Below are 14,879 nucleotides of genomic sequence, written 5' to 3'. Positions count from 1 at the left end.
GAAGCACTTTGGGTCTCAGTGACACCATGGAATGATAATTCCATTTGGATTTGTAGCCTTTGGAGCATTGGAAATAATACGTTTAGCCTCTAGGAGCATGCTGAGCTCGATGGACTATGAAATAATATGTATCGACACTTTGGCGTTGGCTCGATTGCTGACAACACTGCCCAGAAATCCGGGCGCCTTCCCTTTGAGAAAAAGCAAAGCGCCTTTTCTGTGGCTTGCAGGGGATGAGGCACGCGCCCTTTACCGCATTAGGAGCTGCGACTATATTACCCAGAGCGCTTTGCGCAGAGCGGCAGCAGCGCTGATCCAATGAAGGCACAGGACAGGGGCAATCCGTGCTTGGCGTGAAAGATAGGGGCGGGACTTCCGGTCTCACTTTGTGGCGGTCATTTTGACTGGCTTCGGTCTGGTTTACTTGAACGGTAGCTCTCGATCGCTGGGTCAGGTTGGCGGCAACGGGAGGCTGAAAGGTCGAGAGAAAGTGTTGTCCTCACTGCAAAGAGGTGAATCTGAGGCTCGGAGGGGGACTGCACGTCGGGGCTGGGCTGGAAGTGGTGGTGTTGGAGTCCCCACCCTGGTCACCCGTCACTCCCGTCACTGTCCGCCCACAGGCTCAGTTCTCAGAAGCCTCACTGATGGACCTGACACAAGTTGGTGCTGAGACCTTCAGGCCTTCACCCGAACCACCCCCACTTTTGAATCCTAAAGCCCCAAATACTGGGAGCCTGTTCAGATCACTGAAGCCTAGGCCTGAACATCCAGCACCTGCAGGGGTGTGAGAGGGGGCCCGTTTCTGAAAGTCAGTGTGATGAGGTGTGGGAGTGTTACAAGCAGCGGCATCAGCATGTGCAAAGGCTTGGAGGGGCTACTGGTCCAGGACTGTTGGGGAAACCTGGGCTTCATGTTGTGTCTGTACAGAACAGAGTGTGAAGGGGAGTCACGCCTGGAATGGCAGGTGGAGGAGGTGTACCTAGGTTCTTACGGTGCTTAGAACCATGGAAGCTTGTGAACAAAGGAGGACCATGGTCTGAGTCAGGGTTTGTAAAGTCCCCCAAACTGGAAAAGGGGTGATGAGGACAGTGAGTCACAGGAAGTGTGAGTCCTTCTCCAAAGTCACACAACTGTCAAGAGGCATTACTGAAGGCCAGGGTACGGTAAGCCCAAGGTCACTTGGTTCCAGGGCTATGCAAGGGTACAAGGGAGGCCTGAGCCCACGGAGCCCTTCCATGGTGGCTTGCTTCTCACAGTTTCCCTCTTCCCACAGGTTCCATGGCCATAGACGTGCTTAAGGACCCTACACAGGTGAGTGGGCTCTCACCAGTCCCAACCTCCTCACACACACATGTTCTCTGGGATTGTGATGCTCTAGGACTCAGACTGCCACTCTCCTAGCCCTTTGGCCTGAGGACTCTTGAGAAACGCCAAACCCTAGGCCAGAGTTCATATGAAATAATTCCTATGTCTGGCACCCACGGGAATGAGGTGTGGTCGTTTATCCCAGGCACAGGTAGCAGCATGTCCAAGTGCTTGAAGGTGAGGCTGAGCTGGGAGTGTTCGGTGTTTCTCTTTCCTTTGTGGCAGTCAGGAGAGGAAGAGTCAGGCCTGGAATGGTAGCCTGAGAAGCTGGATGTTTTCCTGGAGGGATGGGAGCAGTGGGATGAGAACAGTGAGGTTATGTGACTCAGGTCTTAGCAGGCTCTCTCTGGCTGCAGAGTGGAGAACAGATTTGAGGGAGTGAGGGAGGAAGCAGGAAGACCAGGGATGAGGCTACTGCAATAGTCCAGATGAGTATTGGTGGTGACTGGACAGTGTGGTGGCCATGGAAGTGGGAGAAGTGTTTGGATTCTGGATCTGTTTTTGTGTATGGCTGACTGGATTTTCTAATGTTGAGGGTGAGAGAGAAAAAGGGGTAGGAGTCAGGGATTACCCTGAGGTTTTGGAAGGAAAAAAGGAAGGTTGGCGATAATTTTTAATGGGACTATTTGGAGTTTGGGGTTTTATTAGCCATGTTAAGAATCTGAGATGTTTCAGAGAATACTGCTTGAAGGCATCAAGTTGGCAGCTGGACATAAATGTCTGAAACTCCAGGGAATGGTTCAGGGTGGAGACATCCAAATGGTGGTGGCTACTCTGTGTATCCAAGAGGAGGTGGAGGGAATTCCCTGGTGGCACAGTAGTTAAGAATCCGCCTGCCAGACATGGAAGCAACCTAAGTGTCCATCAACAGATGAATGGATAAAGATGTGGCATATATATACAATTGGAATATTACTCAGCTATAAAAAGAAACGAAATTGAGTTATTTGTAGTGAGGTGGATCGACCTAGAGACTGTCATACAGAGTGGAGTAAGTCAGAAAGAGAAAAACAAATACCGTATGCTGACACATATATATGGAATATTTTAAAAAAATGGTTCTGAGGAACGTAGGGGCAGGACAGGAATAAAGACGCAGACGTAGAGAATGGACTTGAGAACATGGGGAGGGGGAAGGGTAAGCTGGGACAAAGTGAGAGAGTGGCATGGACATATATACACGACCAAATGTAAAATAGATAGCTAATGGGAAGTATCTGCATAGCACAGGGAGATCAGCTCGGTGCTCTGTGACCACCTAGAGGGGTGGGATAGGGAGGGTGGGAGGGAGATGCAAGAGGGAGGGGATATGAGGATATATGTATATGTATAGCTGATTCACTTGGTTATACAGCAGAAACTAACACACCATTTAAAGCAATTATACTCCAATAAAGATGTTAAAAAAAAAAAAAAAGAATCCACCTGCCAATGCAGGGGACATGGGTTTGAGCCCTGTTCCGGGAAGATCCCACATGCTGCAGAGTACCTAAGCCCATGCGCCACAGCTACTGAGCCTGCACTGTTGCTGTTGCTCTGCAACAAAGAGAAGCCACCACAATGAGAGGCCTGCGCACTGCATCGGGGAGTAGCCCCAGCTCGCCGCAACTTGAAAAAGCCTGCACGCATCAACGAAGATCCAACACAGCCAAAAATTAATTAATTAATTAAAAAAAGAGGAGGTGGAGCTGTGGATCACACTTGGGAGGAGGAATCTTCAGGTTATGGGGGTAACGCTATTAGCAGTCCAGAAAAGGGAAGGTGGCGCCCCAGGACTGGGTCTCTTGTTAGAGCACCTGGTTAGGGGTGGTATGTGTCACAAGCACAGTTGAGGGAGAGAACCGGCCATGAAAGGGGATTTGAGAAGAGGATGGTCTGACAGGGGGTCAAGACTTCCAAGGGTAGGGTAGACACTGAGACGGATGAAGAGGCCTAGGTATAATTGAGGAAACATGAGGCTGAGGCTGATTCCTATTCACATATCTATGGACTTACCAGGATTTTTGGGGACACTGGAGTGTTTCAGTCAGGCTGGTGGATTAGCTCAGGGGAAAATGTGGTTGTCTGATAGAGTCACTAAGCTGGGGGAGGGGAGCCCTGAGGTTGGTCTCTGAATGAGGGTTAGGTTGAGAAAGGAGGGTTGTGACTAATAAGGGGACAGCAAGTGCAACACAGAAGTGGAAGAGGACCAGTGGGATCTGAAGTCTGCATATGGTTCTGAATGGCCGGGGGGTGACACAAGCAATAAACCAGAAATTGAGGCTTTCGTAGCAGGATTCAAGGCTGCCCTGGCAGCAGGAGCCATTGAGGGTCTGGAGTAGTACTGAATCCTGTTTGCATTTGCATAATCTTGATGCCATGAGGGAAGTAACACATGGGGAAGCCAGGGAGAGATTTATCGTCTCCCCACGTGCATGGGGCAGGGAGGTGGTGGTGGTGGCTGTGGGGTCTGGAGATACGGGAGAGGCACAGTTTAAAGAACGAAGTGCATGTGGAGAAGAAGTATGAATTGATGTCGCCAGGGTCCTGGTATTGGGGACAAAAGGATGAAGGTGGACCCAAGTTTGGGCCCAGGTGGTGCTTGAGAAGCACCATCTGGGAGACTTCCTGCATGGCAGGTCCAGATATTAATGGCATCCATGTGCCCACCTGCCTAATGTTGCCAAGGGCCAGACACAGTAATTAACGGGGCCATGAGGAGAGAGTAGGCACAAATGGCACCAGGGTCCGATACCTCATCTGAGTTGTGGAGCTGGGGAGAAGTGTGAGTGTGGGCTGGATATGTGGGGGTATGGATTGGAGGTCCTTGAGAGAGAGGCTGTTCATGGTTTCCTCTCTCCTCAACATGGCAGGGCAGTATAACCTTTGAGGACGTGGCAGTTTACTTCTCCTGGGAGGAATGGGCTGTCCTTAATGAGGCTCAGAAACTCCTATACTGCGATGTGATGCTGGAGAACTTTGCACTTATGGCCTCTGTAGGTAAGGCCCTCATACCTGCCCCAATACCTTTTCCTTTTCCCCAGGAACAGATTAGTCTTTCTCACATCAGGACCATGGGCACTGCTTTCTTCCCCAGTTCCCCGGGTAGGTGCTCTGGTTGCTAGGGCTGAGCTGTTTGTACTGTCCTTTTCCCACTTAGCCCCAATACCTGCTGCCCCAAAGCCTTGCAGGGAAGGAGTCAGGAGTCTTGAAGTTAGCCTTTGGGACCTCACCTTGCTTTCCCTTTCTCTGGCCAGGTGACGCCTCTGCCCTAGGGTCTACTCCCTTCCCTTAGCTGATGTATCCTTATATCTGCCTATGCTAGTAATCGCAGTCACTGACATGGTCGCTACTTTTGTGGCCCATGGGCTATTCTTTTTTTTTAATATTTATTTTATTTATTTATTTGGTTGCACTGGGTCTTAGTTGCAGTAGGTGAGCTCCTTAGTTGCGGTTCGCTGGCTCCTTAGTTGTGGCCTGCGAACTCATAGTTGCAGCATGCATGTGGGATCTAGTTCCCTGACCAGGGATCGAACCCGGGCCCGCTGCACTGGGAGCGCAGAGTCTTAACCACTGCGCCACAAGGGAAGTCCCCCACGGACTATTCTTGCAAGATCCTCCTCTGAGGGTTTTTTGGTAATGTTGAGTTTTCTTTCCTATGAGTTGCTCTGGCCAGTGCTGGCCACTCACCTGTCCAGTCTTCTCCTTAGAACTTGCATCATCCAGGTATTATGTTCACCTGGGGATAGGGGAAGAGCTATGGGTGCCTCTTAGGGTGGGCATGATTCCAGCTCCACAAAATGGGCTCAGAGGGTCCCTGGCCCTATTGAGTAGCAGGTAAGAGGATGTGACATCAGGGCTGTGTTCACTTCATACCATAACTCCGTTCTGTTTCCATTACTATTTTGGTGCCAGTGGCCACACCTCATTTCTACCTTTCCTTCTTCATTCTTGACACTTTGCCAACTTGTCATTTCTACACTGACTCTCAGCCCAGGGTGAATCCTCAGTTCTCACAATGGATTCCACATCTCACCCATTCTTCTCCACTGCTCCATCTCAGTGTTCTCCACCATTGCACCACACGTATTATGTTGTGAGATGTGCACATATCTTTAAGTAGTCTTTGAACAAGAGCTACTCGGATGCAATTGTGTTTTCTTGGGCCCATATACATCCTTCTGCACAGCACTCCTGTGTCATCAGCAGGCAAGTGCTGAAAACCATTCAGAGTGAGTTGTAGACCTGGCTCTCCTCTTCGTGCTGCACCCCATCCTTTCTCCTTCACTTGGTCCTTCGCTGTATCCTTCATTTTCCCCATGCTGTGACCTTTAGAGGACCATTACTGCACAGCAGCTACTTTTCAACCTGACTCTAATTCCCTCCTCCTGACAATAATCCTATGGACTCACATACAGTCGTTCATTAGTGTATCAGATGCACGTTTGTGATTGGGGTTGCCCCTTCCCACCAGAGCCAACTGCACTTCACCTGTATTTCTTTGATTTCAGGTTATTGGCATGGAGTGGAAGATGAGGAGGCACCTTCTGAGCACAGTGTTTCTGTAGGAAAAATATCACAGGTCAGGAATCCCGAAGCAGGTCCCTTTCCCCAGAAAGCCCACCCCTGTGAGACATGTGTCTCTGTCTTGAAAGACATTTTGCACTTGGCTGAGGAAAGAGGCACACATCCCAGACAAAAACCATACACTTATGGAGCATGTGGGAAACAATTCTTTCAGAGTAAACCTTCACCAGAAGCAGCACTGTAGAGAAAAACTTTCAGAAGTGATGTGGCAGGGCCTCATTTGTGAAGAGCTACACATTCCGTGTGCCAAGGAATTCCTTCACCTGTAACAAAGTTGGGAAGTGCTTCCTGGTTTGGGCCTCTTGTAGCACGCAGGCCACTTACAACAGAAGAAGCCACACAGCAGCACTGAGTGTGGGGTGGCTGTTCACAGTAGGAAAAATGATTAGAAGTGTGACAACTTCAGGAAAGCCTTCAACCACAAACACACGCCTCTTTAGCACCAGAGAGTCCACAATGGAAAAAGGACTTAGGCTTTCCACAAATGTGGGAAAGTCTTCAGCTTGCAAATACAGACCTGTTCTCACCAGTGAATTCACTGGAGAAAGGCCTTATTAATGAAATGAATATGGGAAATCCTTTAGCCAAAGCTCCAGCCTTATTGAACACCAGAGATTTCACACTGGAGAAAGACCTTCTGAATGCAATGAGTATGGGAGAGTCTCTAGGAAAGCTTCAGCCTCATTAAATATTGGATAGTTCACATTAGAGGAAGGCCTTATGAATGTAAAGAATGTGGGGAATTCTTTAGCCAAAGCACCCACCTTATTCAGCACTGGAGATTGCACACTAGAAAAAGGCCTCATGAAATAGAGCAAATGTGGAGAAGCTTTCAGTTCAAGATCTGCTCTGATTTATCACTGAAAGCTTGTCTGAAGAGAAAACTTTAGGCCAAAGGTCTGTCCTTGTTCAGCATGAGAAAATCCACAGTGGAGAAAGGTTTTACAAGTGCCGTGAATGTGGAAAAGCCTTCAGTCAAAGGTCTTCTCTGATTCAGCACCAAGTATTCAATCAGATAGGCTTTATGAGTACAGTGAATTAAGAAAATCTTCATCTAAAGGTCTAACCTCGTTCAGCACCAGAAAAGTCCACACTACAGAAAGACCTTGTGAGTACAGTGAATGTAGGAAAACCTTCAGATGATAGTTTGACCTCATTAAGCAGCAGGAAATTCACAAAGAGGAGTCACCATACACATACAGGGAATATGCAATCTCCTTGTTCAATATAGTGACACTGGAGGAGAGCCTTTGTGAGGAAGACATCTGCCTGATGATGAACCTTTTATAAATGAACGTCCACAGTGAGGAGATTCTCCATAAATTCCAAGTTTGTGGCAAGCTTTCAGGAGCTGTCTTGCACTTGCTAGCCTGTCCAGGTCCCTTGCCAGATATGTCACTGCAAGTTTCTGTTGTAGAAGCCATCTCACCTTTACACCTGGCAGGTCCCCACAGTGGCCAATTTCAAGATTCCAACATGATGTCACTGAACATGGAATGAGAAGAGAGGCACAGTAGCTCATCATTATATTTTTTTCCACCATACTGATAGAGTTGCGATAAATAAACCCAAGAACACAGATAACAGTAAAATGACTAGGAAGGACAAGTTTTGAGTATTTAGTACCTTTGGTTTTTTAACAGCTTTATTGGGTATGATTCAGTTAAACTGCACATAGAGTGTACAGTTTGATGTTTTTGATATATGCTTACACTCCTGAAACCAAAATATTTCCTTCTGCTCTTTTTAACCTATTCTTATTAACATAAAATTATTACTACAAAGATATAATCTCCCTTTTGCAATAGGTATTTTATATATATATATATATATATATATATATATATATAAAACTGGACAGGACTGTTATGAAGCCTCATGAACTATCCCCCAGTCTTCCATTATTTATCATTGCATGGCCATTCTTGATTCATCTATCCCCATGCTTATTACTGAGTTATTTATAATCATACACATCATGTCATTTAATTCATAACCTCTTCATGATGTGTTTCCAAAATGTAAGGGCTTTATCACACAAAATAAAAATACTTTAAAATCTTATAAGATATGTTTTCAGTACTCAGTTTTCTCAATTGTTTCCAAAATATGTTTGTTTTTTAAGGTAATTCATTGTGATTAGCATCCAAAATGTATCCATATGACTTTTAATAGGTATGTTTCATAAGTCTGCTAACCAATAGCTGCTAGTTACCTCCTTTTATTCTTATTTATTTGTTGAAGTTGCTGGGTCACTTGTCCATTAGAATAGATCTCATTCTAGATTTGGTTTCTTGCACCTTTCTGATTTAGTGTACTTACCCTTCTCCCATCTTTCCTGTAAACTAAATATTGAAGAGATGGATAATGGGGGTCTGCTCCTGGCAGACAGGCATGTAATGGTAACACTTGGAGATACACAAATATGACAGATGTGTGAGGGTGACACACCTGGAAATGTGGTGTGACAGTGTGTTTTGCTAGCACACTGAAGCACAGTCTAGAAACACACAAATATGTCAGGTACTAAATGTACCAGGTGTGTAGTGATACTGCAGCACAATCTAGAGTCATACACATATATTTGGGGATTGTGTGTGATGGGTTTGTGATATACCTAAATACAACCTTGGAATCTTGCCACATACCCTTGGGACACTGTGTGACATGTTGGGATGTTAACACTCTTCAACACAGCCAGGACCCAGACACATATACCACATTCATAAAGAAAAGATGTGTGACAGACATGAGACACATTCAACTGACATGCAAAACACACCAGTGATCTGTGAGACAGGATGGAGGTACTGACACACCACAGCAAGTATGGTGACACAAATACTCTATGGAGACTTGTGAGGCAGCCATGTGATAGGGGTGCCCCAATGCCTGGTGTATAGGCCACATGCTGCCATCATACAGTTTTCATGGATTGAGTGTGATAACACAGGAACCCCCCTGGCTTGGAGAGAACAAAACTCCCTCCATCATGATGCACTGATGGGGGTCAGAACAGGGAGCCAGAGTGCACCTCTTGGCACAACCTAGAGACTTGCCCATATTTGATGATTGGATGTGAGCACAATGGGACACATGGTGGGAAGAGAATAGCTTGAACCAAGTAGCAGAAGCCTTTGCTTTGAAATGCCTGCTGGGAAGGCCTGGAAGTAGCAATCTGACCAGGGCAGTAGGGCAAGGACTTTACAGGTCTTACAGCCAGTTTGGGAATCATTGGTCAAAGGTGGTTCTAGGAGAGGTAGGGAATGTTCTTGCAGATTAGCAGTCATTGTTGGGCATTTTGCATTTTACCCAGAGGGGTAGGTATTAGCAATCAGGGCTAAGGTCACATGCAAGAAGGTACATGGAGGTACCCACACATATGAGGGCCACATTGAAAATTCTCAATCCTTCAGGGCCTCTCCCAACATGCACAATATTAACAGTGATAATGAAGTGACAGCTGAATATTGAGACATGGCGGGGGGTACCCTGAACTGGCATTTGAGGGATGACCAACAGGACCTTGGAGATGAATCATTGCATGTGGCAATGAGAGCAAGGGGTGCATCTGGGTGACACCAGTGGCCCTGTTAGGGATGCCCTGGAGGTGGTGACCCCATCCATGGAAACAGCTTTCAAGTGAGGGTAGAAAGTTTTCAGAAAGGGCCCCTCATAGAAGAGGGGCTAGGGAGTCCAAGGTAGAGATGTTGCAATGTGGTTAATTAATGGTCTGAGGCTCAGCAGATAATCTGCGCAGGAGAGGAATCTGGGAGTCCCAGCCTAAATGGGGGCATGAACAGGTCTTGGGGAAGAGAGGTAAAGGTATTTACAGCTCAGGAGCTGTAATAATGATATAAAATGTTCAATTAAAAGCAGAGAAGGCAGGAAAAAAAGGGAAATACTAAGAAAAGAACAAGTAGAAAACAGTTATAAATACGTTATTAATCCAACTATATCAATCATTATTTTAAATGTGAATGACCTAAATATACTAACTGTAGAGATGGAAACTTCAGAGTGGATTTTAAAAAAAAAGACCCAACTGTATATTATCTACAAGAAACCCACTTTAAATATAAAGACATTGACAGGTTAAAAGTTAAGGGATAGAGAAAGCTACACCATATTATCACTAATCAAAAGAAAGTAGGAGTAGCTATATTAATATCAGACTTCAAAGCAAGGGAATTTTTCAGGGAGGTATTACATAATGATAAAGAAGTCAATTCTCTAAGAAGATATAACAACCCTTAACGTGGATGTTCCTAACAACAGAGCTTCAAAATATGTGAGGTAAAGAACACTTAAACTCAACAGTAAGAAAACAAACAACCCAGTTGAAAAATGGGCAAAAGATCTGAACAAATACCTTACCAAAGAAGATATAGATAGGGCAAACAAGCATATAAAAAGATGTACATCAGATGTCATTAGGAAATTGTAAATTAAGAAATTAATGAGATAGCCACACACGTCTATTAGACTGAATAAATTTTTAAAAACCTGATAATAGCTAATTCTGGCAAGTATGTAGTGCAACAGGAATTCTCATTCATTGCTACTGAGAATGCAAAATGGTATACCTATTGTTATGGGTCCCCTCCCCCCGCAAATCATGTATTAAAGCCCTAACCCCCAGTGTGACTGTATTGGGAGACAGGGTCTTTAAGGAGCTAATTAAAGTTAAATGAGGGCAGAAGGGTAGGGCACTAATCCAATAGGACTGGTGTCTATATTAAAAGAGGAAGAGATACCAGATCTGTCTCTCTCCCTCTCTATGTGTGCACACAGAGGAAGGCCATGTGAGCACAGAACAAGAAGACAGCCATCTGCAAGCCAGGGAGAGAGCTCTTATAGAAACTGAATTTTCTGATGTCTTGATCTTGGAATTCCAGCCCCCAGGGGTGTGAGGAAATAAATTTTTGTTGTTTAAGCCACCCAGTCTGTGGTATTTTGTTATGGTAGCCCGAGCCGACTAATGCAGCCACTTTGCAAGACAGTTTGGCAATTTCTTAAAAAGTTAAACTTGTCTTGTCATATGATCCAGCAGTCATGCTGCTATGTATTTACTCTATTGAGTTGAAAACTTATGTCCACACAAAAACTTGCACATGAATCCAGCCTTATTCATAATTTCCCAAAACCAAAAGCAAGATGTCATTCTATATGTGACTGGACTAAAACAACAACAGCGATAACACACACACAAAATAAACAAAACAAAACTGTGGTATATACATACAATGGAATTCAGTGATTTTTTTTTTTTTTTTTTTTTTTTTTTTTGCGGTACACGGGCCTCTCACTGTTGTGGTCTCTCCCGTTGCGGAGCACAGGCTCCGGACACGCAGGCTCAGCGGCCATGGCTCACGGGCTGTCGGGGCTTCCCTGGTGGCGCAGTGGTTGAGAGTCCACCTGCTGATGCAGGGGACATGGGTTCGTGCCCCAGTCCGGTAGGATCCCACATGCTGCGGAGCGGCTGGGCCCGTGAGCCATGGCCGCTGAGCCTGCGCGTCCGGAGCCTGTGCTCCGCAACGGGAGAGACCACAACAGTGAGAGGCCCGTGTACCGCAAAAAAAAAAAAGAGCTGTCAATTCACAAAAGACATGGAAATATTTGTCTTTCTCCATCTGCTTTTTTCACTTAGCATAATAATACCATTCATGTTGCAAATGACAGGATTCTATTCTTTTTTATGTCTGAGTAGTATTCCATTGTGTATATATACATATTCTTTATCCATTCATCCATCGATGGAATTTAGGTTGTTTCTGTATCTTGGCTGTTGTACATAGTGCTGCAATGAACATATAGGTGCATATATCTTTTCAAATTAGTATTTTTGTGTTTTTTGGCTAAGTACCCAGGAATGGAATAGCTGGGTCATATGGTAGCTCTATTTTTAAGAGGAATCTCCATACTGTTTTCCATGGTGGCTGCACCAATTTACAGTCCCAACAGTGTACTAGGGTTCCCTTTTCTCCACACCCTCTCCAACATTTGTTATTTCCTATCTTTTCAATGATAACCATTTTAACAGTGTGAGGTGATGTCTCATTGTGGGGTTTTTTTTTTTTTTCCATTTTGTTTGCCCTACATATACCTTTTTCTTTGTGGTTTTGATTTGCATTTTCCATAATTAGTGATGTTGAACATCTTTTCATGTGCCTGAATTGGCCATCTGTATGTCTTTTTAAGAAAAATATTCAGATCCTCTGCCCATTTTTTAAATTGGATTGTTTGGTTTTTTGTTGTTGACTTGTATGAGTTCTTTACATATATTGGAATGTATCACTTATCACTTATCACTCATATCGCTCATATGTGGACTCTAAAAACAAACAAAAAAGTGAAATAAAACTCATAGATGCAGAGATCAGATTAGTCATTAGCAGAGGGGAATGGGGATGGGGAATGGGCAAAAACAAAGGGGGTCAACTGTATGGTAATGGATGGTAGACTTGTGGTGGTGATCACTTTGCAGTTTGTACAGATATTGAATTATAATGCTGTACACCAGAAACTTATTTTTTAAGCAAAGAATCACCTGGAGGGCTTGTTAACACAGAGATTGCTGGGCTCCATTGCCAGAGTCTCTGCTTCAGTAGTCTCTGCTTCACACTTTGAGCATGACTTCTGTAGACCAACTATTTGCATAGATTATTTTCTGCACAGGTGGAAGTGCTAAGTGGATATTGTCTTCTTTGTTTCTATTTCATTTATTTCTGCTCTGATCTTTATGATTTCTTTCCTTCTACTAACTCTGGGTTTTGTTTGTTCTTCTTTCTCCAGTTCCTTTAGGTGTAAGGTTAGGTTGTTTATTTGAGATGTTTGTTGTTTCTTGAGGTAGAATTGTATTGCTATAAACTTCCCTCTTAGAACTGCTTTTGCTGCATCTCATAGGTTTTGGATCATCGTGTTTTCATTGTCATTTGTCTCTAGGTATTTTTTGATTTCCTCTTTGATTTCTTCAGTGATCTCTTGGTTATTTAGTAACATATTGTTTAGCCTCCATGTGTTTGTGTTTTTTTACGTTTTTCTCCCTGTAATTGATTTCTAATCTCATAGCATTGTGGTCAGAAAAGATACTTGATATGATTTCAATTTTCTTAAATTTACTGAGGCTTGATTTGTGACCCAAGATGTGATCTATCCTGGAGAATGTTCTGTGTGCACTTGAGAAGAAAGTGTAATCTGCTGTTTTTGGATGGAATGTCCTATAAATACCAACTAAATCTGTCCGGTGTATTGTGTCATTTAAAACTTGTGTTTCCTTATTAATTTTCTGTTTAGATGATCTGTCCATTGGTGTAAGTGAGGTGTTAAAGTCTCCCACTATTATTGTGTTACTGTTGATTTCCTCTTTTATAGCTGTTAGCAGTTGCCTTATGTATTGAGGTGCTCCTATGTTGGGTGCATATATATTTATAATTGTTATATCTTCTTCTTGGATTGATCCCTTGATCATTATGTAGTGTCCTTCCTTGTCTCTTGTAACATTCTTTATTTTAAAGTCTATTTTATCTGTTATGAGTATTGCTACTCCAGCTGTCTTTTGATGTCCATTTGCATGGAATATCTTTTTCCATCCCTTCACTTTCAGTCTGTATGTGTCCCTAGGTCTGAAGGGGGTCTCTTGTAGACAGCATATATATGGGTCTTGTTTTTGTATCCATTCAGTGATCCTGTGTCTTTTGGTTGGAGCATTTAATCCATTCACGTTTAAGGTAATTATCGATATGTATGTTCCTATTACCATTTTCTTAATTGTTTTGGGTTTGTTTTTGTAGGTCCTTTTCTTCTCTTGTGTTTCCCAGTTAGAAAAGTTCCTTTAGCATTTGTTGTAGAGCTGGTTTGGTGATGCTGAATTCTCTTAGCTTTTGCTTGTCTGTAAAGCTTTTGATTTCTCCATTGAATCTGAATGAGATCCTTGCCGGGTAGAGTAATCTTGGTTGTAGGTTCTTCCCTTTCATCACTTTAAATATGTCATGCCACTCCCTTCTGGCTTGTAGAGTTTCTGCGGAGAAATCAGCTGTTAACCTTATGAGAGTTCCCTTGTATGTTATTTGTCATTTTTCCCTTGCTGCTTTCAATAATTTTTCTTTGTCTCTAATTTTTGCCAATTTGATTACTATGTGTCTTGGCGTGTTTCTCCTTGGGTTTATCCTGTATGGGACTCTCTGCACTTTCTGGATTTGGGTGGCTATTTCCTTTCCCATGTTAGGGAAGTTTTTGACTATAATCTCTTCAAATATTTTCTCGGGTCCTTTCTCTCTCTCTTCTCCTTCTGGGACCCCTATAATGCAAATGTTGTTGCATTTAATGTTGTCCCAGAGGTCTCTTAGGCTGTCTTCATTTCTTTTCATTCTTTTTTCTTTACTCTGTCCCACAGCAGTGAATTCCACCATTCTGTCTTCCAGGTCACTTATCCGTTCTTCTGCCTCAGTTATTCTACTATTGGTTCCTTCTAGTGTATTTTTCATTTCAGTTATTGTACTGTTCATCTCTGTTTGTTTGTTCTTTAATTCTTCTAGGTCTTTGTTAAACATTTCTTGCATCTTCTCGACCTTTGCCTCCATTCTTTTTCCGAGGTCCTGGATCATCTTCACCATCATTATTCTGGATTCTTTTTCTGGAAGGTTGCCTATCTCCACTTCATTTAGTTGTTTTTCTGGGGTTTTATCTTGTTCTTTCATCTGGTACACAGCCCTCTGCCTTTTCATCTTGTCTGTCTTTCTGTGAATGTGGTTTTTGTTCCACAGGCTGCAGGATTGTAGTTCTTCTTACTTCTGCTCATGTTAAGTGGATATCGTGCAGAAATAATGCAACACCAGGACAAAACAAAACAAAATTCAGCTTGCTTTGCTGAAATTTCATTCTAATTAATATCTACTCTCTCTTGGGCTCTCTGAAAAAAAATCTCTTGATGTTTATATTTGTAAACA

General features: G+C 43.7%; 1 protein-coding gene across 1 annotated transcript in view; it reads left to right on the top strand.

Moving 5' to 3' along the window:
* Positions 1-398: 398 nt before the first annotated feature.
* Positions 399-14,879, top strand: part of LOC307178804 (zinc finger protein 549-like) — a 28,333-nt gene continuing 13,852 nt past the window's right edge. Inside the window, exons 1-4 of the mRNA XM_079907341.1 lie at positions 399-512; positions 1,274-1,311; positions 4,218-4,344; positions 5,856-5,926. Of these exons, the coding sequence (XP_079763467.1) occupies positions 1,279-1,311; positions 4,218-4,344; positions 5,856-5,926 (231 nt within the window). The 5' untranslated portion in view covers positions 399-512; positions 1,274-1,278. The remainder of the gene's footprint in view (positions 513-1,273; positions 1,312-4,217; positions 4,345-5,855; positions 5,927-14,879) is intronic.

The sequence above is a fragment of the Stenella coeruleoalba genome, assembly GCF_951394435.1.
Source record: "Stenella coeruleoalba genome assembly, chromosome: 20".
NCBI lineage: Eukaryota > Metazoa > Chordata > Mammalia > Artiodactyla > Delphinidae > Stenella > Stenella coeruleoalba.
The sequence above is the reverse complement of the archived record's forward strand: the minus strand, read 5'-3'. Positions and strand labels throughout refer to the sequence as shown.